At 37.1% G+C, this 25,195-nt stretch overlaps 1 protein-coding gene and 1 pseudogene across 1 annotated transcript; one reads left to right on the top strand and one right to left on the bottom strand.

Moving 5' to 3' along the window:
- Positions 1-16,163: 16,163 nt before the first annotated feature.
- Positions 16,164-16,535, bottom strand: LOC116888288 (uncharacterized protein C9orf85 homolog). The gene has a single exon (XM_032889564.1). The coding sequence runs from the start codon at positions 16,533-16,535 to the stop codon at positions 16,164-16,166; it is 372 nt and encodes a 123-aa protein (XP_032745455.1).
- Positions 16,536-18,238: 1,703 nt separating this feature from the next.
- Positions 18,239-19,484, top strand: LOC116889089 (annotated as a pseudogene).
- Positions 19,485-25,195: the final 5,711 nt, after the last annotated feature.

Here is a 25,195-nt window from a genome sequence, read left to right as displayed (position 1 = left end):
ATTTCTGTAGTGAAAGATTGGAAGGTAAGTAATAGCAAAGAAGCAAAAAGAAGAAAAAAATCCATGTATAATTTAATTCAAAACTATATTAATCCACATCTGTATTTTTTATAAAATGTATACTTACAATATAGGCCCAAGTTATTCACAATCTTTCTTTGATATCTTGTAATGATTTGGTTATTTTTCTGTTATTTAATTTACTTATTTCCTTTTGTGATTTAGGCTGTTAAACTCAAGGCCTAATTCATGCTAAGTATTCTACAATTGAACTGTATTACTTAGCCCTGAGGAGTTTTTTGTTTTGTTTTGTTTTATTTTTAGAGGATTTATTTTGGTTTTGTTGTTTTCCCAAACTCCTGGTTTTATTCACCATTGCTGTTACTTATTTCTCACGTAGTTTTAAATGTGCCCATTTGTCTCCCATCCTGTGTCCTTCTCTGAAGATTTGCATTATTATTGTTAGTTATTTTATACGTTCTTCATTTTCATGGCATTCACACTGTGTATGACTGTGTGTGGTGTTTAAAGGTGAGAATTTGCCATAAAGTGTGCTTTATCCTTTTGGTTCTGAGCCTAGCCTTTAATGACTGATCCATCTCCCTCCAGTCCAAGTGTGCCTTTTTTTAACCCATAAAATTGTGTTTTTATGAGTGTGTGTTAGTGTATTCACTTTTTCTCCATGCTTGGCCATATATTTGCCATTCAAAAACAAAATAGTACTAATTTGGGGAAGGCTTACTTGGTAAAAAACTTTATAAACTATGGTGTGAGTTACATTTTTGAAACTGGACTATGCTGTGATTGTGGTATCTGTTCAGTTGGCAAAGAATGTAAAATATGGAGAGCAGGCATAGTATGTTCTAATCCAAGTAAAGATTTGGGAATTTGCATTAGAAGTTTTTGTTAATACATGTCTGAATTTTTTTTTTATTTTAGCAGGGAAATATTTTTCTGATATGCAAATAAGTCCAATTATATGGCTTTTGTGGAGCATGTAATATAAGGCAAAGGAGTAAAAAGTAGAATTTATGATAATCTATGTTTCTAACACACCAAAAATTTTAAGATATGAAGCTGGGAATATGGCTCTGTGGCAGTGCACATGCTTAGCATGTGTAAAGCCCTGAGTTTCACCTCCATCACAAAGGACAGCTTGTGAAAACTTAGAATTTATAGCAGTTAACCCATAAGAATTTATTGCATAGAAAGTTTAAAGTTTGTTGGTAAAATTTCCTGTCCATTTTTGATACATATTTGTATTATGTTTTCTGATGTTTTGTGCTGCTTTGAGAGATTTCTGAAGTAATAGTGAGGCTGGCAGCAGAGCTGGTCTGTATATATCTAAGAGCCACTGAGAAATTAATGTTCACTGCTCAGTACCACCCAGGGGCAAAGTAATCAATAACAGTAGTAAAAGAGTTATGATACAAAAATACCTGCATGCAAGGGCTCAAATAAAATAATATGAGACTATTTCAGCCTATGAAAATGCAAATTATGTCCATTTGAAAAAGCCTTAGAAACCAGTGTTTTCATATTTTGCTTTCAATCCTTATCTATTAATCGATGGTCTGCCTGTGGTATTCTATGACCTGTTTTCAGATTTTTCATTATTTCTCTGGAGATAATATTTCCTGATATGGTCCAGAAAATTTGAATTTTAAATAAACAGTGGATTCTCCCTTCCCCTTTGTGTTATGCATACATTCTAAATTTCGTATTATTTTAATTTTTTATATTGGAAAACTAGAGAAGTAATAATTCTGATTTTCCTTTCTAAATCCAAATAAGAGTAGATAATTTCGTAACCAAAAACATTTGAATCTTGGTTTTTTATTACAAATTTTAATTATATGTACATGTGTGTGTTTATATATGAGTTTATGCATGTGGCTGCAGTGCCTACAGAAGCCAGAAGATGAAGCCATATCCCACGAAGCTAGAGTTACATGCATTCATGAGCCTCCTGAATTGGTTACTGGCAACTCTGTTCCTGTGGAAGCAAAGCAAGTACATTTAACTGCTGAGCCGTCTCTCAAGCCCCTCTGTTTATTTGTCCAATATGACTGTTTCCATATGTCTGAATACTTACAGTTGATTTTGATTCTGTTATTATCATCTATCGTATGCAATTTTGAAATGTAGAATACCCATTGTTTGTTGTTGTTTTGAGATGTGTGTCTCCTGGATATCCTGAAACTCACTGGCTTCAAATTCATAGAGATCCACCTGCCCCTGCCTCCTGAGTACTGAGATTAAAGGGATGTCCCATCACATAATTTTTAACCCTAGTACTTCAAAAGGAAATTCAAAGCTCTTTTGCTCTTGTCCAAGAAAATTGCTGTTTGCTCTCACCAATATTTCTCCATTTCTCCCACCCTTAGTTTGGGGTAAGCACCACCATATTCCATGTCTGTGTAATTGGCTATTTCAGGTTACATATATAAATGTGATTACACAGTATTAGACTTCCTGGGCTGGGCACATTTTAAACTTTTACAATTTAAAACAAGATTCAGGATAGTTGGGTGAGGAACCAAAATGAAGAATAAAATGGAAACTTCTAAACAAGTATCAACAGTGAAATCTGAGTGCCTAAATTGGGTATTGACAATATATGGTATAGTGCGCAATATTATGGTTGATAAAGTAGAATTTGGAAAAGTTGAGTTTTTGCCCTGGAAGTTTCTTAGCTGTGTTGCTGCAATAGCCTAAGTGGTCTCTATAGTCAACTTGACCCAAAAGCAGTTGTGTTATGAAAATCTGTTCTCTCTTCCTGGCGCCCAGATGTTGGCTTCTTAAACTACTCTCCCATGAATAGGAACCAGGGCTCCTTGGAGGGTAGCTGGTGCCAAGTCTTGGGGCTGGAGAAGGTAAGATGAGCCTGGAACATCTTGCCATTTACAGAGTGTGCCGACTGATGCTACACAGGACAAAAGGGCTTTAAGAAGACTGTCTTAGAGCAAAAGCAACAAACTAAGTATTTGAGAAATGAGACTCATACTCACTGGGCAAAGAGTGGAATCCTGGCATAATAAGAAGCAATGCTTATGACCAATGGCCTGTAGTGAAATCTACTAAATTGTACCCGTGATGATACAAAGCATGCCACAAGGCACATGAAATGCACACTAGAATTTTCAGTGTTTATTAAAATACTATATATTGTCTGACCCAATTTATGTAGTTTCTACACTCCACTTTTCTGCCATCAATGGAGTTGACACAGATAGATAACGGAACTTCAGGACTGACCAATATAAAAGAAGAATTTAGGTTAAATTGGGACTGAGAAAAATGGGAGGGAAGGCATGGGTGGGGTTTTGGTAAGATGTTAAATAAAGATGTACTACAACCTGTGAGAGAAATACTCCAGGGAAGAAGCAATGTAATGACCTGAAATTCCACGTGCTGTCGGATTAGTGCTTGGAGTAGCGTTCAAGTGCATTGTCTGTTGTGCCACAGAGAGAAAGATGTTACAAATTTGTGGCTCTAACAGAATTTTACAGTCATAAAATGTACAAAAGAACAAAGAAAGCATTGTTTCCATGTTATGTCTATATATTGAACATGCAATGCTCAAGGATTACTACTATTCTTTTTTGTGATGTCCATGTAATGGTGTTCAAAGTTAACATAAATAAACCAGTTGTGAGCTATAACATCATGTATCGTTTGCTATAACGTGTATGAAAGAAAGTTAAGAGAAAGCAAGATAGGGATCAAGATATCTCTATATTATTTCTCTTAAATGTTAAACACTACTCTGCTTCAAAAAAATGCTTCCTGATTTGGTCTGTGGTGGATAATAATTCAAAATGTCTATCATAACACATTTAAATTGGAAATAACTTTATTTTGGGTAAATGCAGACTGATTCTTAGATTATAGATTCATTGAAAGGCCCTTTTAATCATGCAAAATCATAATATTTATCTCTAGGTTTGAACCTATATTTCTGGTGTTAAGATAGGTTCCTGGTTATTAAAACATTAGATGACCTGGACATGGTAGTTCATTATTTTAATCCCAGCACTCTGGCGCAGAGGCAGGTGGATCTCTGTTAGTTTGAATTCATCCTGGTCTACATAGTAAGTTCTAGGACAGAAATGGCTACATAGCAATTCTGTCTCAAATAAACAGTAAAAAAGTAGATGGCAGATAAGCAAATGAATGAATAAATAAACATTAGACAATCCAACAGTCCTTTTGGTGCTAATATGTTGTCCTAACTAACCTCTGGTCAACTGCCACCATCTTTAAGGTTTTGGGTCTGCACAAGATCTGAGTTAGTCCTGTTGACTGTTTACTTTTCATAGAGCAAGAGGTATCCTGAGTCATGGGGCCTCAGCTGGTATCCAGCCACCCCTCCTTCAGCCTTATGCAATTCTTCCATAATTACTCATTGTGGTTTTGGGGAGTGGGGGTAGAGGATATAGATGGGAAAGGACTAGAAGGATGCTTCATCCATTGACTGTCAGAAAGTATCATCCTGCCAGGTAAGACTTGCCAGTGTGGCTTTTTGGGGGAAGAACACACACATTCCTGTACATAACCTTTCACCTATGCTCTGAAGGAAGCCAAATGAATTAATCAGTTCTCCAGAGTGAACTTTATTGAAATTTTACCTGAGGTTGTTTTGGAACCCTGCAGGAGGGTAGACACCCCCCCTCAAAGAATTTAAGCAGCAGAACATTCATTTTTCAATTTTTTAAAAATTTTACGGGGAGGGGGAAGGTTTGGTGTGGTGTGAGAGGATGTGCATGAGCCATGGAGCTCAGAAAATAATTTTTAGTGCTCAATTTTCTTATTCTACTTTGGGTTCTGAGACTCAAACTTAGGTTTTCAGGCTTGGCACCAAATGCCATTACCCTCATCAGAAAAGGTTCTTTTTATAATAGGTATATGACAGGCCTAGAGCTTTTCCAGGCTCACAGAGTTAAGAGACTGGAATGCTTAGCCCTAAATCAAACATCTATTTCACACCCCCATTCTCCTAAGGCTCAGGTATCATCATGGAAGCGGGGAAGAAAGAATGTAAAAGCCAGAAGTGGTAAGTGACTGCAATGAATCTGTTTTCTGGATGTAATAGCAAGCCTGCACATGTGAAGTAATAGTGGTTATACCATGCAAACAGCTGCCCTAACTCAAGTCAGGCAAAATCCCAGTGTAGTGGGGGGAGGGAGGCATGGAGCCCAACCCCTCTAAAATACTATTGGCAGCCGATAGATTCTGGGAGTGAGAGACTCAGGGTTTTGTTTTTAAATTTGTTTTTAAAGAGTGCAACACATAGTAGGTCCACTGTGTTCCAAAGGATTGCCACACACCCAAGAATATTTGGACAACACAGCAGACTCTACGGGTATTAAAATGAAAGAAAAAAAGTAACTTTGATGGGTATGGAGGTGGGAATGTATGTGGGAGGATTTGGGGGAGGAGGGATAACTATAATCAAAAGAGATTTTGAAAAATCCTCCAGGAATAAAATATTATTTTTCAAAGAAGTCTCATCCTCACCCTGTCTCTGACTAGTCCTTCCCCCACTGCAACCTGAAAGCCTTACAGTTAAACACATGTATTTATAGTTTCTTCCATTGTTCTTACTGAAAATACACTCACAGTTGTTTACCTTCTGTGTGATGTAAACTACTTTATTTTCATTGGTAATTGGGATACTTCCATATGACTAAGGCCATTTTTTATCATTATCCTGCAAAATATTTAAGCATTACCATTGGATTGGTTCAAAAAATTGTTTCCAGAATTTGATGATTTCACCACATAATCCTGTACATAAAACATTTCTTATCTGTACAGGTGCTTATTTAGGATAAATTCACTGAAATTGGATTCCTGGGTCAAAAGGTCAAAACATCATAATTTTGGTGGTTGCTACTAAATTCCCAATAAGGCATGGTATCCATTTGCATTTTCAAAAGTAGTGCAGTATGAGAGTACTTGTTTTTCCCAGCCTGGAAAATGCTGACAGTAGTCTGTCAGTGTTCTGAATGGAAGTCTAGATTGCAGCCTTACAGCAGCTGTCATGACCATGCTGAAGAGCTGAGGGCCACAAATTCTAACCAGATATTTTTCCTCCTGGGTCTGAGCTGAATGAGAAAATTTTAAAAATAAGATGGGGGAGATTGTTTTCACATAAAGCAAGGCAGTCTCCTAACAGGGTGGAAGCAATAGGATAAGTATGTGCCTTATCTGAAGCGTCATATATTTCTTGGGGGAAAAATGGAAATCCATTAGACTCTAAGTGTTCCATTTCCTGGTGAGCTAAGTGCTTGTTCATTTTGTGGTTTTTGTAGTGGCCTGTGATTTTAGCTTTTCAACATTTTCTTAACACTTTGGTGAGCTAGATCAGATAATTTAACTGAGCACAGTTAGAAATGGGAAATAGAATGGAATTGATCTTTCAGACTAACTGGTACCAAAAAACATGCAGTTGGTGATGTATCCATGTGTACACATCATTAGTGAATATGATATTCTTTTTATTGTGGCACAAGGTATGATTAAGAGGAGTGTGGTGGTTTGAATATGTTTGGCCCAGGGAGTGGCACTATTTGGAGGTGTGGCCTTGGAGTAGGTGTGTCACTGTGGGCTTGGGCTTTAAAACTCACCCTAGCTGCCTGGAAGTCAGTTTTCTCATAACAGGCTCAGATGAAGATGTAGAACTTTCAGTTCTTGGATGCTTGCAGGGATGTTGCCATGTTCCTGCCTTGATGATAATGTACTGAACCTTTAAACCTATAAGCCAGCCCCAATTAAATGTTGTCCTTATAAAAGTTGCCTTGGTCATGATGTCTGTTCATAGCAGTAAAACAAACTGTGACAAAAGTCACATTCGTTCTTCTCTCTTCCTATCTTTCTTTTCCAGATCCGGATCCACTCTTTTCCAGAGTCCCCTATACTCTGCCACCACATTTCAGTCACTTACTGGTGGTGGTGGTGGTGCTGGTGGTGCTGGTGGTGCTGGTGGTGTTGCTGCTGCTGCTGCTGCTGGTGCTGCTGCTTCTTCTTCTTCTTCTTCTTCTTCTTCTTCTTCTTCTTCTTCTTCTTCTTCTTCTTCTTCTTCTTCTTCCTCTTCCTCTTCCTCTTCCTCTTCCTCTTCCTCTTCCTCTTCTTCCTCTTTCTTCCTCTTCCTCTTCCTCTTCCTCTTCTTCCTCTTCCCCCTCTTCCTCCTCCTTTTCCTCCCCCCCCTCCTACTACTTCTGCTTACCATGGCCCCTTTACATCCTCCAGAGTTTTAACAACTTTTCAGATTTTACTGTTATCTTTGAAAATGGGTTTACTTTTCTTCCCCCATTTGACTTTTCTCCTAAACATGAAATTAATTTATTTAATTTAGTTGTTACTATATTTTGACCTTTTGAAATTAAAATATAGTTATATCATTTCCCCTTCCCTCTGTTCCTTCCAGCCTTTCCTATGTACTGCAGCTCTTGCTCTCAAAAATTCATGGCCTCTGGCTTCTGTTTCTTTATATTATATATATATATATATATATATATATATATATATATATATATCTAAATATATAATACAGTATTCACAATCCATATAATATTACTTGTATATATATGATTTTAGTTCTGACCTCTTTATATTGGATAATCAGTTGGAGGTCTGTTCCTTCTGGAGGATTATTTTCTTCCACTCTCAGGGGAATCTATACCAGTGAAGCCTTAACAACATGGTCCCCTAAACTAGATATAAAGATACAAGGATTTAAGTGCTTTATTTTATGTGGGTTCTTCCCATAAGTATGTCTGTGTTCCATGTGTGTACTTGCTGCCCTTGGAGATCAGAAGAAGGTACCAGATTCACTGGAACTGAAGTTACAGAAGATTTTGAGCCATGAAGTGGGTGCTGGTAATCAACCCTGGGTTCTCTACAAGAGCAGCAAATGATCTTAATCATGGAACTATGTTTTCACCCTACCTCTATTCCAGTTTCATGTGTCAGGTTTGATATATAAAGATATACCACACAGTAAATCCAGAAATCCATTTAATCTCCTTTTTAAGATTTTTATTAATTGAAATTTGGAAGTCATTTTTTTATTTTTTTTTCTGTTTCAGACAATTTTTATTAATTTATTAATTCACTTTAAATCCTGATCACAGTCCACTTCCTTCTCTCTCCAGTTCCAACCTCTAAACCCTCTCCTCATTACCCTCTCTCCTTCTCCTTGGAAAAAGGCCCCTTTGGGTACCAGCCCAACTTAGGACACCAGGTCAAAGCAAGACTAAGGGCATCCTATCTCACTGAAGCTAGACAAGGCAGTTTAGTTAGGAAAAGGGGATCCAATGGCAGATAGAGTCAGAGATAGCCTACGCTCCAATTGTTAGGGGACTCACATGAAGACCAAGCTGCACTTCTGCTACAAATATAGAAGTCCTAGGTCTAGCCCCTGCATGCTATTTGTTTGGTGGGTTAGTCTCTGGGAGCCTCCAAGGGTCAAGGTTAGTTGACTCTGTTTTGGTCTTCTTGTGACCGTAGCTGAGATTCCTAGCAGTGGTGGGATATGAAAATTGAAATAGTCACTTCCTGCAGCCAGGTGAGATTTCCAGTGGAGGAAGGGGAACATCAACCACCCATGAAACCTTCGACCCGCAATTCATTCTGCCTACAAGATGTGGAGGGAAAAAAGTGGAGCAGAGACTGAGGGAACAGCCAAGTAATTACTGGCCCAACTTGAGATCCATCCCATTCGACAAAAGCAACTCCTGACACTATTAATGATACTTTGATATGGTTGTAAACAGGAGCCTAGCATAACTGTCTCCCAAGAGCCTTCATCCATCAGCTGATGGAAAAAGATATGGAAACCAGCAGCCAAACATTAGGTAAAGCTCCTGGAGTATTGAAGAGTTGAAGATAGGATTAAGAAAGCTATTTCAGACTGTGTCTAATCAATTTCCAAGTCTTAATCATATATGTCTTATGAATTTCCTTGCTTGTTTCTCCTGCTTATACCCCAATTTGGAGCCATTTAAAAAATCCTTAGCTAGATGTAGAAAAATAGCATCCCCGGTAGAGTACAATCTAGTCTCTACTGCCACCCACAGTTATCCTCCATCAGATCATCACCCCAGCTAAAGAGCAGTAATAGATTTATAGAAAGGTCACCCATTTTGACATCTTTGGGTATCTATGCCACTCTTTTCCTGAAATATTCTTATTCATGTATACTCTACTCATTTTGTAATATTAAACTCAAACATATACTTGCTGTCAAACCCTGTCCACATACAGAATTGCTTTCTCCCAACTTAAGCCCACATATTTTCCCTTTCAAAATAGAATGCGATTTTTTTTTTTTTGGTGCTTTTCTGTAGTTGTTCTCCCAACTTCCAGCTATTTAAACCATCTGTAAGCATTTGTTTTCACCATTTTTTTGTTGATTGGAATTTATGCAATTTCATTACAGAGAAAGGGTTATGCTTTGTATTTGTTTTAACATCCTTATTATTGTTATTTTGCAATTTTATTTTCATTCATGAGATTTCTAACGTTGATTTTTAAAATTAATTTTATTTATTTACATTCCTGTCATTGTCCCTTCCCAGCCCTGCCCACAATTCATCACCCCATTCCCCTTCCCCCTCCCCTCTGAGAGAGTGTTCCCAGTCTCCCCCTCAGAGTCATGCTTTTAATAATTTTCACTTACGTGTTATTATGAGATGGAGAGCTCTGTTTCTTTAGAAGATTTTAGGTGAGGAAATCCCACAGATCTGTAGCACACAGTCCTTGTATATAGTTTTCTACTCCACAGACCCACCTCCTCACTCTGGTTGTTCCTCTATCACTTTCCTTTCTCACATGGGGTCCAGCTTTTCAAAGGACTTGTGTTACTGAATTAGGTCCACTGAGGTTATCCAAGATAATTCCTACATTTTACATTTCACACCTTGATTACATCTCCCCAGTTCACATTTTTCATAAAACATAAAAGATTCACAGATCACTGATATTAGGCTATCTGTAGTAGGTTATAGTTGTGTTTAGCATAGAAGAGGAGAGAGTGATCAATAAACAACATGATAAAACATTAGGTTCGATAGTTTATTGACTTATTATATACCCTGGGGTGGGGCACGTCTTATTTGGAAAAAAATAAAACAAGAAGAATGGTGGTATAATCCCCTAGGTCAAAATGTATCAGATTGAGCATATATGATGGATTAAGACTATAACATTATTTAACCATTTGGGCTTGATTTTTCAGAATGTAACAATGCCATTGCGAGTGTTAGAACCTAGCATTTTCCTATATTGCAACAAATTAGGAGTATATAATGCTATGGGATTATAAATTAGTCAAAAAGTTGTGCTTGAGTTTCAGAAAGTAACAATGACTTGATGTGTGTTAAAAGGTGGGATTTCTCCTTCTATATTTTCCCGGTTACTGAGTATATTAAATTGAACACAGATTACTTTTGTAGTATTCTGTATATAAAAGCAACACACAAGAAGTAAATATCACTTGCTGAAATTGAGGAGGACATTTCTTTGTGGAAAACACTAATTCATGTGCACCCAGTGTTCAAAACTTTTTGAAGAGGCATAAATATATAGGAATAGGTGAGCAAAACTTTATTTAAAATCTATCTTGTTGTTAACATATCTTCTCTTTTTTGTAATAACAGGTGCCACTTTCTTCAGTGCAATTTCAGTGCAGCCCTAAGTTGTAAAGAACCATTGGTATTTTCTTAAGGTTACCCCCTCTTTCAAGTTTTTTGTTTTGTTTTGTTGTTTGTCTTTTACTGTTTCTCTTGCTGTGATAGACAACATGACCAAAAGCAACTTGGAAAGGGTGTATTCAGCTTACACTTCCATATTGCTGTTCAGCACAAAGGGAAGTGAGGATGGAAACTCAAGCAGGGCAGGAACCTGGAGGCAGGAGCTGTTGCGGAGGCCTTGGAGGAGTGCTGCTTACTGGCTTGCTCCACATGGTTTGCTTGACCTGCTTTCTTACACTACTCAGAAACACCTGGCCAGGGGCAACACAATCCATAGTAGGCTAGACTCTACCTGGCCACCACTAACCAAGAAAATTTACCAAAGACTTGCCTGCAGGCCCATCTTCTGGAGGCATTTTCTAAATTAAGAGTCCTATGTATCAAGTTAATAGAAATCTAGCCAGCAAAGAAGTAGGGTAAAATGATTGCCACTGTTTCTCTGTCCTGGTTACCACTCTCCAGACTACTTGTTAGATAAAACTTCTGAAAATAAAAACTAGATAAATTAAGCAGGCAATTTTGTCTGCTTGATAAAAATATTTTATTTATTAAAACAGGAAATGGGTAGAAAGTAGGATAACCTGAAATTGCTCAGCAAATATACAAGACATGTTGCTTGGCTTTGCTTTCTGAAAGAATGGATTCTACCAGTTAATTGTGGATCTATATTCATATCAAAGGGTGAACTTCATATTTCAATAACTATGGGCTTTAATCTCAACAAATGATCCCTTCTAGACTTAGAAGTTTTTATGCTTTCTTGTACTAAGAAAAGGATGGGTAAATAAAAGTTCAATCACTTATTTCTAGTCTAATCAGATTCTCTATTACTTTTGACAGTACAAAAGCCATAGCTAATCGGCAGTTATACAAGTTTTATGTTGAAACTTAGCAATCTTTAAATCTGTTATCTGACTAGGAAAATCCACCCATCAGAGAGAAAAACACAGATTTGAAAATGAAATAGAGATGGAAGCTAATACGTTTCTAGCATTCAAGTTTTAGTTCCTGGGAGACTGGTTTTCTTCATTTATATGAAATTTAATTGAATACACATAAATTTCTTTTTTTACTATCTGCATGTAATGTGCATTCATATTGCATATGACTATGTGTGAATGGGGGTGGCAAGGCTGATGGCAAGAGTCTCTCTCAATTACTCTCCATGTAAGTTCAGGATATCTTAATTGAACCTAGAGCTTGGTGACACACCTTGGCTAGCTAGCCAACTTGTGTAATAGGATTGCCTGTTTTTGTCTTCTAAACTGGGATTACAGTCAGGCTGCCACATTTTTCTGGCACTGGGTTTAGACACACAAACTTGGATCCTCACACTTGCTCAGTAAACTCTTTATCCACTGAGTCATTTCCCTAACACCAAGTTTTCTTTATAAAAGATATTTTGGCACCAAAACTTCATTAGACTATTATAAAGCTTACATTGAGCTAGGATGCAGCTTGATATTGGATATATGTTTAGCACCCATAAGGCCTTGATTCGGTCCTCAACATTAAAACATTCACATTAATTAAGGTTATATGGTAATATAATAGATATGTTTAATATCATATATGAAATTCCAGTTGACCATGAAAATCAGTCATTGAATATTCCAGAGATGGGGAAAGTGAGATTCAACAAAGCTCACCACTTCATCCAGTATTTTATATGCAGCAATATATTAAATCCAAAACACAAGAGGAGGTTATCTGACTCTGGGTCCTCCTATGGATTCGATGCTTTTTGTCTGGGGTCTGGGTTTATTACTTTCCTCTCCACTCTCTGATTGTATTGCTCTTATATTTGTAACTTATAATGTAACGTTTTAGTAACCTGTTAGAAAAAAAATGTTCTTGCTCCCATAACCTGTGTTGCTGACATGAAGGTTGAAAGGTACAATGAGATAAAAAATTTGTTGCTCTGTGGCAAGAGCATGTTGAAGAGTTTACCAAATGGCACACCCATTTCTAAGGGTTCTCACTATCTGCAAAGTTAGCAACTTCTGTTACATTTCATCAATTGAATGTAGACTTTAATAATATTGTGACTTCATTACTTTAGTTTCTGATCCAATAAGAGGTTAGGTTTGTCCTGAGAAGGATCCCATCCATTTGGCTCTGAAGAGAAAATTCGGGAGCTTTGCTGGCCCAGTACTGATTCCTTTCATATAGAGAGCTTAATTTTCTTTTACTTTTTTCATTAATTAATTTATTTATTCACTTTACATCTCAGTCTCCCCTCACATAATCCCTCCAACTGTCCACCCCTTCTCCTCTGTGAGGGTATAGGTTCCCCTTGGGTACTAACCCACCATGACACTTCAAGTCACCACAGGACTAGGCATATCCTCTCCCACTGAGGTTGGACAAGGCAGCCTAGTTGGGGGAACAGGATCCACAGGCAAGCAATAAAGGCATGGGCAGCCCCACTCCAGTTGTTGAGGGACCTGCATGAAGGCCAAGCTTCACATCTTACATATGTGCAGGGAAGCCTAGGTCCAGCCCATGTTCGACTAGTGGTTCAGTCTCTGAGAGCCTCAAAGGGTGCAGGTTAGTTGACACTGTTGGTCTTCTTATGGGGTCCCTGTTGCCTCCTGATCCCTCAATCTTTCCCCTAAAATTCCACAAGATTCTCTTAGCTCCCTCCAATGTTTGGATGTGCGTCTCTACTCTCTGTCAGCTGCTGGGTGGAGCCTCTGAGAGGGCAGTTATGCTAGGCTCCTGTCTACAAGCATAACAGAGTATCATTAACAGTGTCAGGAATTGGTTCGTGCCCAAAGGATGGGTCCTAATTTGGGTCAGTCATTGGCTGACCATTCCTTCGGTCTCTGCTCCTCCACCTTTGTCCTTGCACTGCTCATAGGCAGGAAATATTTTTGGGTCAATGGGTTTGTGGGTGTGTTAATGTCTTCATTCCTCTACTGGGGGTCCTTCTTGACAGAAGAAAGGTAGAATTAAATGGCTCTGATCCTAAGTAAAGGACTAACCAGTTAGACCTCAACTCAGTTTTCCATTTGTTAACTCCGTTGACTCTAGTTCTCATGATCTGCTTACTGCATTATCTCATAGTTAATAGCATCAGTATCTGTAACTTTTCTTTTTCATTTATCTCTCACATATGTTCAATCAATCACTCAAGCCAGCTGACTTTAAAGTGTGTAGCTTTGATCTATCAGCTTTTCCTCATGACCTCTACCATCTGCTATCACCTTAGAACAAAAATGTCATATTATCTTTCTTAGATTTATGTTCCTGTCTTTCTAACTCCTCTTATACCAACTTCTTCCTCCTTCAGGCACATTTATCTCACAGCAGTCAGACATGTACTTAAAAGGTGCTTTCTACTATGTTAGTCTCTTTAAATCCTTAAGTGATCTTTTTTACATAGAGGTAGTATAAAGTTATTCTAGCATAATATATGACATTTCTCTGTGTTCTAATTCTGTACTTCACATCACGTCACAGCCATCTAGATATTTTTAGATCTTTTTATTTTAATCTCTCATATAATTTTGACTTTTATCTGTAAGCCTTCATCTGCAGCATCTTTACCTACGTGACTGTGATGTTGCTCCAAATAGCACTGAAGACACCACAAAGAATCCCTGCATAGCTGATGGTCTGAAATAAAGCTCAGTGGTGGAAAACTTGCTTAGCATGTTAAGGACCTTGAATTTGAACCTCACTAATACAAGGAACAAAATTATAATTTTAGTAGAAATATAAGAATATGTCTTCTTGAAACAATTTATTAAATTCTATCTTCATAAGTATTTCATATTGATTTTTAAGTTTATTTGCCCTAAAACATTCTTTTTAAATTTTTATTGTTATTTATTGATGTATAGTGTGTATCTGTAAGTAGTGAGGCCTTCCATTTTCCTCTATTTTTAGAGTATTTTCTTAGCTATTCTGATATTAATTGTTCTCTATGAGTTTTAGATTTAGTCTAGATCCATAAACATTTCAAAGATAATTTTATCAGAATTATCTTTTATCTGTAAATTATTTTGAATAGCACTGTCATGCTTTTGTTGCAACCCTGGATTTTAATTTCATAACTATAATGCATATTTCAATTCCACTCTTCTTTTGTACTATTTAATAATATATATAATTACATCTTTAAAGACTGTGTATAACCTTTTAGCTTTGCATGAAATGTGTAATCTTTTCTAACTACTCTAAATTAACAGTTATTCACAGTATTGTTTGATGAGATTTGGTGGGTGGCAACCGTATTAAATGTTTGCTAAGTCAGTCTAACAACCTACAAAGCTTATTATTGGGTCTAATTAATTTTGAAAATTTTAAAATCTTTGTGGAAACTGTGTGTATCTGTGTGAGTCTAAGTGCCAGCAGAGGCCATAGGAACATAGGTTCTTTGTAAGAGTGGCAAGTGCTTTTAGCTACTGAGCCAGTCTCCAGCTCTGCCCTAAGAGATAATGTTTTTCCCCCCAAACCACAGTTTCCCATTTATTTCAGTGGCTCAGAAAACATATACACACACTTGAACGTGTACATATCTATCATATATGCATTAGTAGAAAGTAAGGCACAAAGAAAACATAGTTAAACTTTAAAATTGGGAATCTAGTTAAAGAGTGTGGAAAAGTTCATTGTATCACCAGGATACTTTCTGTAGCTTTGGGGTTTTAAACACACGGGCATGCCTTTCAGTAATCACATGAAGCTAACATACAGTGATTACAAGCAAAAACACTGGCAATAAAGTTATAATTCAGGATGATAGAACTCAAGGAAGGAAAAGCTTATGTTGGAGAACTTCGTAGGAGCTTCTAATAATACAAGTAGTTCCAGTAGGAACGCTGGATGTTCCTTTCTAGATAGTAACTATATAGTCTACACATTTTTTTTCTAAATATATATTTCCAAACTAGGAAAAGGTTAAAAAAAGGGATGAAGTGTATAAGAAATATTTTGAAGGAAAATTATTACATAAGATTGTGTGTGTGTGTGTGTGTGTGTGTGTGTGTGTGTGTGTGTGTGTGTGTGTGTGTATAAACTGTTTTGCTTTGTAAGATGTAAGGGGGCTTTTGCTCAAAAAGTCATACACCCGAGGTCAGGCTACGGAAATGTACTCTGAGCTAGTCATCTTTGTTTCCATGAGATAGTTCTGATATAATCACCAATTCTCAACACTGAATAATTTGACATTAGGTAAATATGTTTTTCTAAATAATTTCTATAAGTTTTATACAACATGCCATGGTGTGCCCACACATATTCTGTATATGCAGCTTAAGCATTATTGTGAAAACCTGTAAGATTCTGATACTCTAATATTATCAATAACCAACGCTGCTCCTGAGCCAGTTCTGCCTATTGGAACAGCCTTTTCTGACTCCCTTTGCACCTAACTGGGTGCTGTCAGGTCTGAGTGTCCTAATCCTTGCCATCTGAGTCAGACTCAGCATCTAAATCCTTATCACTGTCTTCCTTCTGTTTGCAGCTTCTTCTATGGTTGGAACCTTCAGTTTCAGTATTTTCTGAGGTTTCTGGTTCTTTATTAAACAGAATAATGATCTCTTCTTCCTTTCCACATTTTGCACTAACTTCAAGTTCACAGACGCATGGTCTACACATTATGTGGTAAGAGTCTTTTACTGTCTTTTGTAAACATTTAACACATTTCTTAGGCTTTGACGGTCGTTTGTATTTACTGTATTTTACAAGCCATTCAAGAACTTCTTTGCAATGTTGACATACTCCATCATGAAGTTTTGCATTGATTTTCTCGGTCTTACCAAAGGTCATTTTTGAAGGTGAACATATTCTGTGGCTTCTGAGGCCAGGACCAAGTCACGTTGCCTTTGTGGGAACTCATCACCAAATCACAACCACAATAAGTCGGTGCAACCCTCCTAATACTGACTTGTTAACATTTCTTAGTTAAGATCTTACTATGTGGTTCTGCTTGACCTTGAACTCATTATGTAGCACACTGTGGCCTGAAACTTGTGATCTTCCTGCCTTATTCTCCAGTGGTTGAGGTTGGTGAGATTTAAAAATGTGTGTTGACAAGTCCAGCACCCGTTTTCTATTTTCAAAATAAATATTTAAATAGCCATGGTAATGGTGGCTGTCATCATTGTTGTTGTGGTGGTGGTGGTGCTGTAAATCAAACTCATGCCTTTGCATATGGTGTTATGTCACCATATTAGAACCTCAGCCCTTCAGCATTATTTCTAATATCAAGCAAACAACAGTATTATCTAGCATTTACTCAAAAGTTTACCCATCAAAACATTATATTCAGAAATCTAATGGCCATCATCTAGGGCAGTGATTCTCAACCTGTGTGTCATGAGCCCTTTGGCAAACCTCTGTTTCCAAAACTATTTACATTATGATTGATAACAGTAGCAAAATTACAGATATGAAGTAGCACCGAAAATAATAATATGGTTGGGGGCTGCCACAACATGAAGAGCTATATTAAAGGGTCTCAATATTATGAAGATCGAGAACTATAAATCTAGAGAATTAATTCATTTGCATATATTTATAAACTAGTACATCAGGTAAAAGTAAGTTTATACCTGTCAACCTGGATGAGCATCATGAATAAAAGAGTAAGAAAAACAAGTTTCAGAACTTCATTTACAGAATAGAATAATTATTTGTATATTTAGTAATTATCACGTGTATCCATTTTTTGTTGTTTTTAAAGCATGAATTGCAACAAAAGCAAATTCACTGCTATGATTGCTTCTGGGAACTGAAGAATGGATCAGGTAACTCTACTTCATAATGATTTCTTAATGAAAATCCAAGTTAATAGGAATATTCATTTAAAAGAAGTACTTTACCTTTTATCAAAATTATGAATGGCCAGTGAGATGACTCAGTGAGTAAAAGTGCTTGCCACCAAACCTGACCACATGAGTCCATTCCCCAAAATCCACACAGTAGAAGAATTAACTTCTGCAAGTTGCCTTCTGCATGCCACATGTATTCATGCTAACACTCACTTACATACACAAAAGTAAGTAAATGCATCCAGCATGAGCAGAATGCAATATGAAGGATAGATTATGATACAGGGTTGTTTTCGAGCTAAAAACCCACCAATTCATGCAAGGCAATAACAAATTATTCCTTATACATCAATTTCTCCATTCATAAAAGAGTTGTTTGGAGCATGTAATGTGGTTTGATATCATTTTGCATGTAGCACACCTTCTTTCAAAATTGAAGTCAGTTTTTTCACACCTTCACACTGATCTGCCATTAAGTTTATACAGATTGTTATTTCAACAATGGACGGATTTTAATTTGTGAAACCACTTTTACTCCTGGTTCCAGTGGAAGTCAGGAGCCAGGCAGCACAGCGGGGCAGGGGACGACGGGGGTGGGGGTGGGGGCGGGGATAGTTGGCCACCACTGCCTCTGCTGCTGCCACCACTGCTAGTATAGTTCCTGGCTTGAGGAAGGCACAAACGGTTGGCAGCATGGTGATGGTGGATACCGATAAACTCAACACTGACAGCATCATAAAATGGCTGCTGAAAGTGAGAGGGTCCAAACCAGGCAAGAAAGTCCAGCTCCAGGAGAACCAAACCCGACGACTCTGCCTGAAGTCTCGGGAGATCTTCCTCAGTCAGCCTATCCTCTTAGAACGTGAAGCACCACTCAAGATACGTGGTAACATCTAAGGACAGAACTATGACTTGCTGTGGCTGTTTGAATACAGTGGTTTCCCTCCAGAAAGCAACTATCTATTTTTCAGGGACTATGTGGATAGGGTCAATCAGACACTGGAGACATTTTTTTCCTCTTGCTGGTCTACAAAAATTAAGTATCTGGAGAACCTTTTCAGAGGGAACCATGAGTGTGCTAGCTTCAGTGGAATCTACAGACTTTATGTTGAGCTGTGGAAAACGTTAACAGACTGGTTTTTGTTTGTTTGTTTGTTTGTTTTTAATGTATTCTTTTATTGATTTTTTAAATTTTTTATTGGATTTTTTATTTCCATTTCAAATATTATTTCCTTTCCTAGTTTCCCGTCCATAAGCCCCCTATGCCCTGCCTCTACCCCATAAGGGTATCCCCCCAATCTACCCTCTCTTACCACCACCCCCAACATTCCCCTGCACTGGGAGTTCAACCTTGGCAGGACCAACGGCTTCTCCTTCTACTGGTGCCCAACAAGGCCTTCCTCTGCTACATAGTTAACAGACAGTTTTAACTGTTTACTGATAACCACCATCGTCGAGAAGAAGATAATCTGCTGCCATGGAGGTTTATCACCAGATATTCAATCTGTGGAGCAGATTCGGCAAATTATGAGATCAATTTTGTGGTCTGACATCGATAAAGATGTCTTAGGCTGGGGTGAAAATGACAGAGGAGCGTCGTTCACATTTGGTGCAGAAGGGTTGTAAAATTTCTCCATAAGCATGATTAGGATCTTATATAGAGATCCCATCAGGTGGCTGAAGATGGATATGAGGCTTTGGTTCATTTTTCTTTTGTTTTGTTTTGTTTTTGTTTTTGTTTTTTTTGCAAAGAGGCAATCACTCTGCTTTCTGCACCCAACCACCATGGAGAGTTTGACAATGCAGGAGCCATGATGAGAATGAATGAATGAAACCCTCATGTGTTCTTTCCAGATTTTAAAGCCTGCATTGAAAAGGAAGCCCAATGGCACAAGACCTGTCACACCTGGCCAAGGGTATGATCACTAAGCAAGCAAAGAAATAGATGTCACTGGACACTGCCTAGTTGGGACTTGTAACATAGCATACATAACCTTCCTTTTTAAACTGATGTGTGCTGGTCAGCTTGCCCAGGTAGACCTGTCAGGCTCTCCTCCAATTTGATTACTACTGGTACTTGCTGGTTATAGCAGCAAGAGAAAAAGGCACCTCATTCTCAAGAAAGTGTTTTGGTTTTAACCACCCTTCCCTTGGTGGACAACTCTGATGATGGTGCTAAGTTTTATACCTTACACATTTATCCTAAGAGGAAAGTGTACAGTTGATTTTTTTAATTTAGTATAAATCATGAATAACATAAATGCTTGTTTTCTTTAGGATATAAAGAGAGCTCCAGGGTGTGTGTGTCTGGAGATATAATTGCCATAAATGCATTCTGTTGATACAAACCACTGTGAACAGTTTTTTTTGTTAAGTTTGAAAGAGACTGTTTTCCCTCATTGTCTCACCTTGTACAAACTAGTGTCTGCAGCTGTGGCAGCAAGAGTAACCTGCCACCCATATTGCCCAGGCTGTCTGAAGCACACTCCCTCCCACTGCACACTTATTGACAATTAAAACCTTTCTTTTCAATGCACTTGATTCCTTCCTAAAGCCAAAGTTTCTGTTGGACTGCATTGTTATGCTCTGGACATGAGGTGGCTGGGGCATGAAGGCTGTGTGCCCAGGCCACCTCCGTGGGGACTCAGAAGCAGGTTATTTTAACTAGCAATAGTAGCGATCTAGTGCTGGGTAAGCTATTAACGATAGAAGTTAATGAGCCTTTGTACAGTTCCCATATAGGCTATGCAGTTAGTAATCTTTACAGTTGGATCAGACCTCAACCTGTCCATTTGGAAAGCTTCAAATTATAGAAATTACACTGTCCTATAGAAGTGACCAATAATGCTTCCTTTGGCTACATTCTTTATTATATGGCGAGACTGAGGCTTTTAAATCCAAAGGAACTAACAACCTTGCTACCCACTGGTTTATACAGAATTCACAGTATCTATGACTTTTAAAACTATGACCTGTTAAAAATAAATCTGTTTCTATAGATGCCCATGTACGATGCCATGGACTGGGAGTGATTTCAGATTTACTAAATGTGAGCTTGTAACAAAAACAAACAAACAAATAAATAAAAGTAAAAAAACCCTAAAAAATCCATTTTTCTTTGTTCATTCGTAAGCAGGCAAGTGCTCATGGTTAAATTTTTATGGTGAACTTTTCAGCAGGTCTGTCCCAGCTCCAGGCTATATACTCTATTCCCAGTTCTCTTGCTACTCCCACCGACTCTGCTGCTTCTTCCTCCATGGGAATGTGGAGTTCACACCCTTCCACCCTCCATGTCATACATGAAGATAGGAATGACCTTCCCAATTCTTGCTAATATTTATATCGTGACATTCTTTCAGGAATCACAGATATTTTTAATGACATCCAGATGGGTGAATCCTTTCTGACTTGGTTCAATTTAATTTGCCTGGATCCATCAGAGGAACTACTATCTGTGGTATGCCTTTAGAGATATATTTCTTTTTTTTTTTAATCTTTATTAACTTGAGTATTTCTTATTTACATTTCGATTGTTATTTAGAGATATATTTCTTAAATAATAAGACTTGAAAGTCAAATGACTCCTTGATATATATATATATATATATATATATATATATATATATATCTTTTCCTCAGGAGTAGTTCGCAGCGGCATTACAATTTCCAGTAAACATTGTAAACACACATAACATCATCCAATTTCTGTGCTTGCACTTATAAAGAAAGACAGATTTACCATAAATTTCCTTTTACTCTGTCTTGTTTTTCTTCCACCACTTTCACCAAAGTCACATTGCCTTAAAAATCTTCATTCACATATGCCTGTCCCATAACAATGAGTGAGCCCATTCTTAGAAGCACTGTAGACCAGCATTAACTTAAAAAAATAATTTTCTTATTTTGATGTACAATAAAATTACCTTTCCCCCCTCTCTTTTCTTCTCCCCAAGCAATCCCATGACCCCTTCCCCATTTTGTTCTTTCAAATTCATAGAGAATATTAACTGTCCCTCTCTAGTTACAAAATTACACAATGGAATCTTCTTTCAACAGAAGGCTCACTTATCTGTGTTACAAATCTGCTTAAGTTTAGTGACCATTGCCAATCATCTAGCTATTGTGGCAACTGGTTCCTGATTATCTCACAGTTCTGCTTGCTTTATCTTGCACAGTTATGATGATGGCTTCTTTCTCTAAGACTCTGCTAGCTTCAAACTACTGACACAATTTCCTCACCTCACTGAGCCTTTGTAGAATCCAAGGCAGTTCTTACCTAAGTCTGGTGTGGCTTTGGCTTAGATATTTTAAGTGATTTGGGCTTTGGTTCATATAGTAAAAATTTCTCCATATGAGTAACAAGGCAATTTTACTTTCTAATCATTTGTTCTTAACTGGGATAACCCTCGAAATTTCTTGCAAGAATTTTTTTTCTGAGTTCACAGAAAGCCTGCGATGAACACTCAGCTGTTTACATTGGAGAAGGGGAACCTCAACTACAGAAAAGTCTCCATCACACTGGCCTTCGTACGTAGCTGTGAGGCATTTTTTGATTCATAATTGCTTGAGGAAGATCCATTAGATATGGGCTCTGCTATTCCTGGGCAGATGTAACTCAGCCGTATTAAAAAGCTAAATAAATGTGAACCTCTTAGCGAGTCCCTAAGCAGCATTCCTCCATGGTCTGTTTCAGTGCATGTCTCCAGGGTCCCGTCTCTCAGTGATGGGTCGTGACCTGACATTTCTAGAGAGAATAAATCCTTTATTCTTCAAGTTTATTTTGGCTGTAGTGTTATCAAATTAACAGAATACAAACTAGTACACAGCGTGAGTTATGAAAGACCTTGTCTCCAAAAAATAATATTCTTCAGATAACTAATGGTTGCATAGGTGAGGCAGAACTTGAGCTTTGACACTGGCAATCTATCTATAATAACCTTTACATATTCCTCGCTTTTGATTAAAACTATTTCACTTGAACCCTTTATGTCAGTTGGTTTCAATATCATCACATCTCAACAGAGACCGAAGAAGATTGAGAGAAATGCGATTATAATACCAATTTATAGAATAGTCAGAAAATACATTATATCTATTGAGTAAGTTTATTATTTTATATCAACATGATTCATAGTTCCTGAAAGCAATTATAATACTAACATCAATGATCAATGCTTATAAATCAAAGTAACAAGATTGGTAATAATGATAAAGTTTGAAATATTCTGATACTCTGCAAGTGTAGCAGAGATGAATACATACTAATATGAGTGCATACTACCTGAAAATGACTCCACTATGTAAAAGTTCCATAAATTCTCAAATGTTAAAAAAATAACAATGATATACAATAAAGCAGAACACAAAGTGTATGGTTAGTATCAGAAACTAGTAGATAGTCTACCTACAATATAAGAGAAGGGGGCTTTCTTTTATTCCTTTCATAGTTCCCTGAATGCTACCATTCTGAAGATCAATAACAGAAAGCTCTGAATAGAAATACTTTTCAGTTGTATTACCGTTCAAAATGAAGAATCTAGTGAAATTAAGAAGTAGTATGGATAAACATAAAAATTACATAGGTTTAAGAATCAAACACCCATGGTTCAGAATCCAAGATTTCTTGTCTACTATCAAATGACTTTGTACAAATTAACACATATAAAAAATAGCCCAAATGGATTAACAGCTTAAATTTACGACCTGTACCCCATGAAATTGTTATAACTAAATGTATAAGATAAACCTTGTGATCTAAAAACTCTATTTTTCATCTTAACAGCATAAGGAATACACAACCAAAATATGGGCTTACACCGAGCTGAAAAGCTTTTACAGATTCAAGGAAAAAATGAAGCTCCAGCTGCAGAATAGAGAAATACTGGCAACCTAATACACAATTTGTGTCAAAATATGTAATTAGCTCCTTTACATCTTAAAACAAAAACAAGGCCCATAAAGTGAGCCAAAGGCCTGAGTAAATGTCTCCCATACACAACATATATATGTAGACAAAGGAAATGCTCTGGGTCACCAGTCACCATGGAAATACAAATAGTAAGCACAGCAGCTATCACTTCAAAAAGGAGAAAGAGGGATCAAAGGATGTAAATTTGTAGTTAAATGATGAATTTTGAGAAGCTAATGTCCATCATGGCTCTGTGGTTAGTGCTGTATTCTGTGCTTAGAAGAAGATCAGACCTTATGTAACCTCATCATTCAATAAATACAACTATGTTAGATGGTGGATATTTTCACTGTTTATCTTGATAATCTTTTCCCACTAACATTTTGCAGTGACTATCTTAAATCCATATAATGGTATCTGTAAGTATATCTTAACGAGGTTGGATAAAATAACATTTTAAAATGTTTGTCTTTTCCAGTGTGGAAAGCTCTAAGATGGTTAATCTTTGTTATATAACAAAAACATTACACAGCACTTGGCATTGTCTAGATAGATGAATGGATTGATCTACATTAGAAAGTGTTATCTTGTATTTTTGGCAATGGGATTTGTGTCGAAGAGGTGATATATTCTTAATGATGCTACCAAAATTCAAAATGCTAACACTAGTATGTAGTCATTTGTGTAGTCTTGAGTTTCCTGCTATAGAAAGGATGTCTTAGATTTCAGAGAAAGCAAATTATTGTCTCAGTAGCCTTTAAGCACATCTGCCCTGGGTAACTCAGCCAATAATCTCTATAAAGTCCAAATAGCTACATAATCTCTTTCAATAACAACTCACTATAGGCTTTGTATCTCATCAAAGTTATTTTCTGACAGCTGTACACCCACTGCCACATCTGTTCATATAGTTGTTTGCAAGTAAATTTGAAACAAGACCACTGACAGTTTATAAGCTGCTACTTAACTACACTCTTCAAAAAAAAAACTTGTTGTATTCTCCAACTTTGATATAAAATAGCTCCTAATGTTTTCTGCTTGGATAGAGATCATAACGATCAGATGAAAGAGTTATAGCTGGCCATAACATTTCTACAGAGCTGGCCTGAAGTTCCAGTCTAATGAGATTCACTTAATTTGAGACCCATGTACTATGTGAATGTATGTTTGACTTTGAGAAAATGTAATGATAATACCACATAAATACTACTGAAATTGGTTACCCCTAAAAGAGTGGAGCTACAAATATTTAGGAGGAGAAAAGAAGACAGTCAAAGATTATAAATTGGGCAGATATTTATTGAGTGATATGGAGATCATTATTTTTAAAGTGATGAATGCATATGATACCTGTGATTAAACCTTTGCTAGCAGAATTTTAGTATTATTTGGCCTCAAAATGTGTTATTTCTAATTCATTTCCCCAAACTATAATATTTAGCATGTTTTTGTGGGAGTGGTAACTACAAGGTATGAGACATAATTTGCTTCATGTGACAGATGGAATAACAGCTTAGACCTTGGCAGCTATGTCCAGGAAGAAGGCTTAGAAGATAAGCATCCTTGCCACATAAGCACTGTTGAGTTTATTCTTAATCTCTGGAACCTACATAAGGTTAGAAGCAGAGAACTGACTCCACAAAAGTTGTCCTCTGACTTCCACACATATTTGTTCATATACCCACACATGAAATAAAAAATCCAAGGAATGTTGCATAAAACCTACATTAATTTACTTTGTCATTATC

This window comes from Rattus rattus, chromosome X (assembly GCF_011064425.1).
Source record: "Rattus rattus isolate New Zealand chromosome X, Rrattus_CSIRO_v1, whole genome shotgun sequence".
Classification (NCBI taxonomy): domain Eukaryota; kingdom Metazoa; phylum Chordata; class Mammalia; order Rodentia; family Muridae; genus Rattus; species Rattus rattus.
The sequence above is the reverse complement of the archived record's forward strand: the minus strand, read 5'-3'. Positions and strand labels throughout refer to the sequence as shown.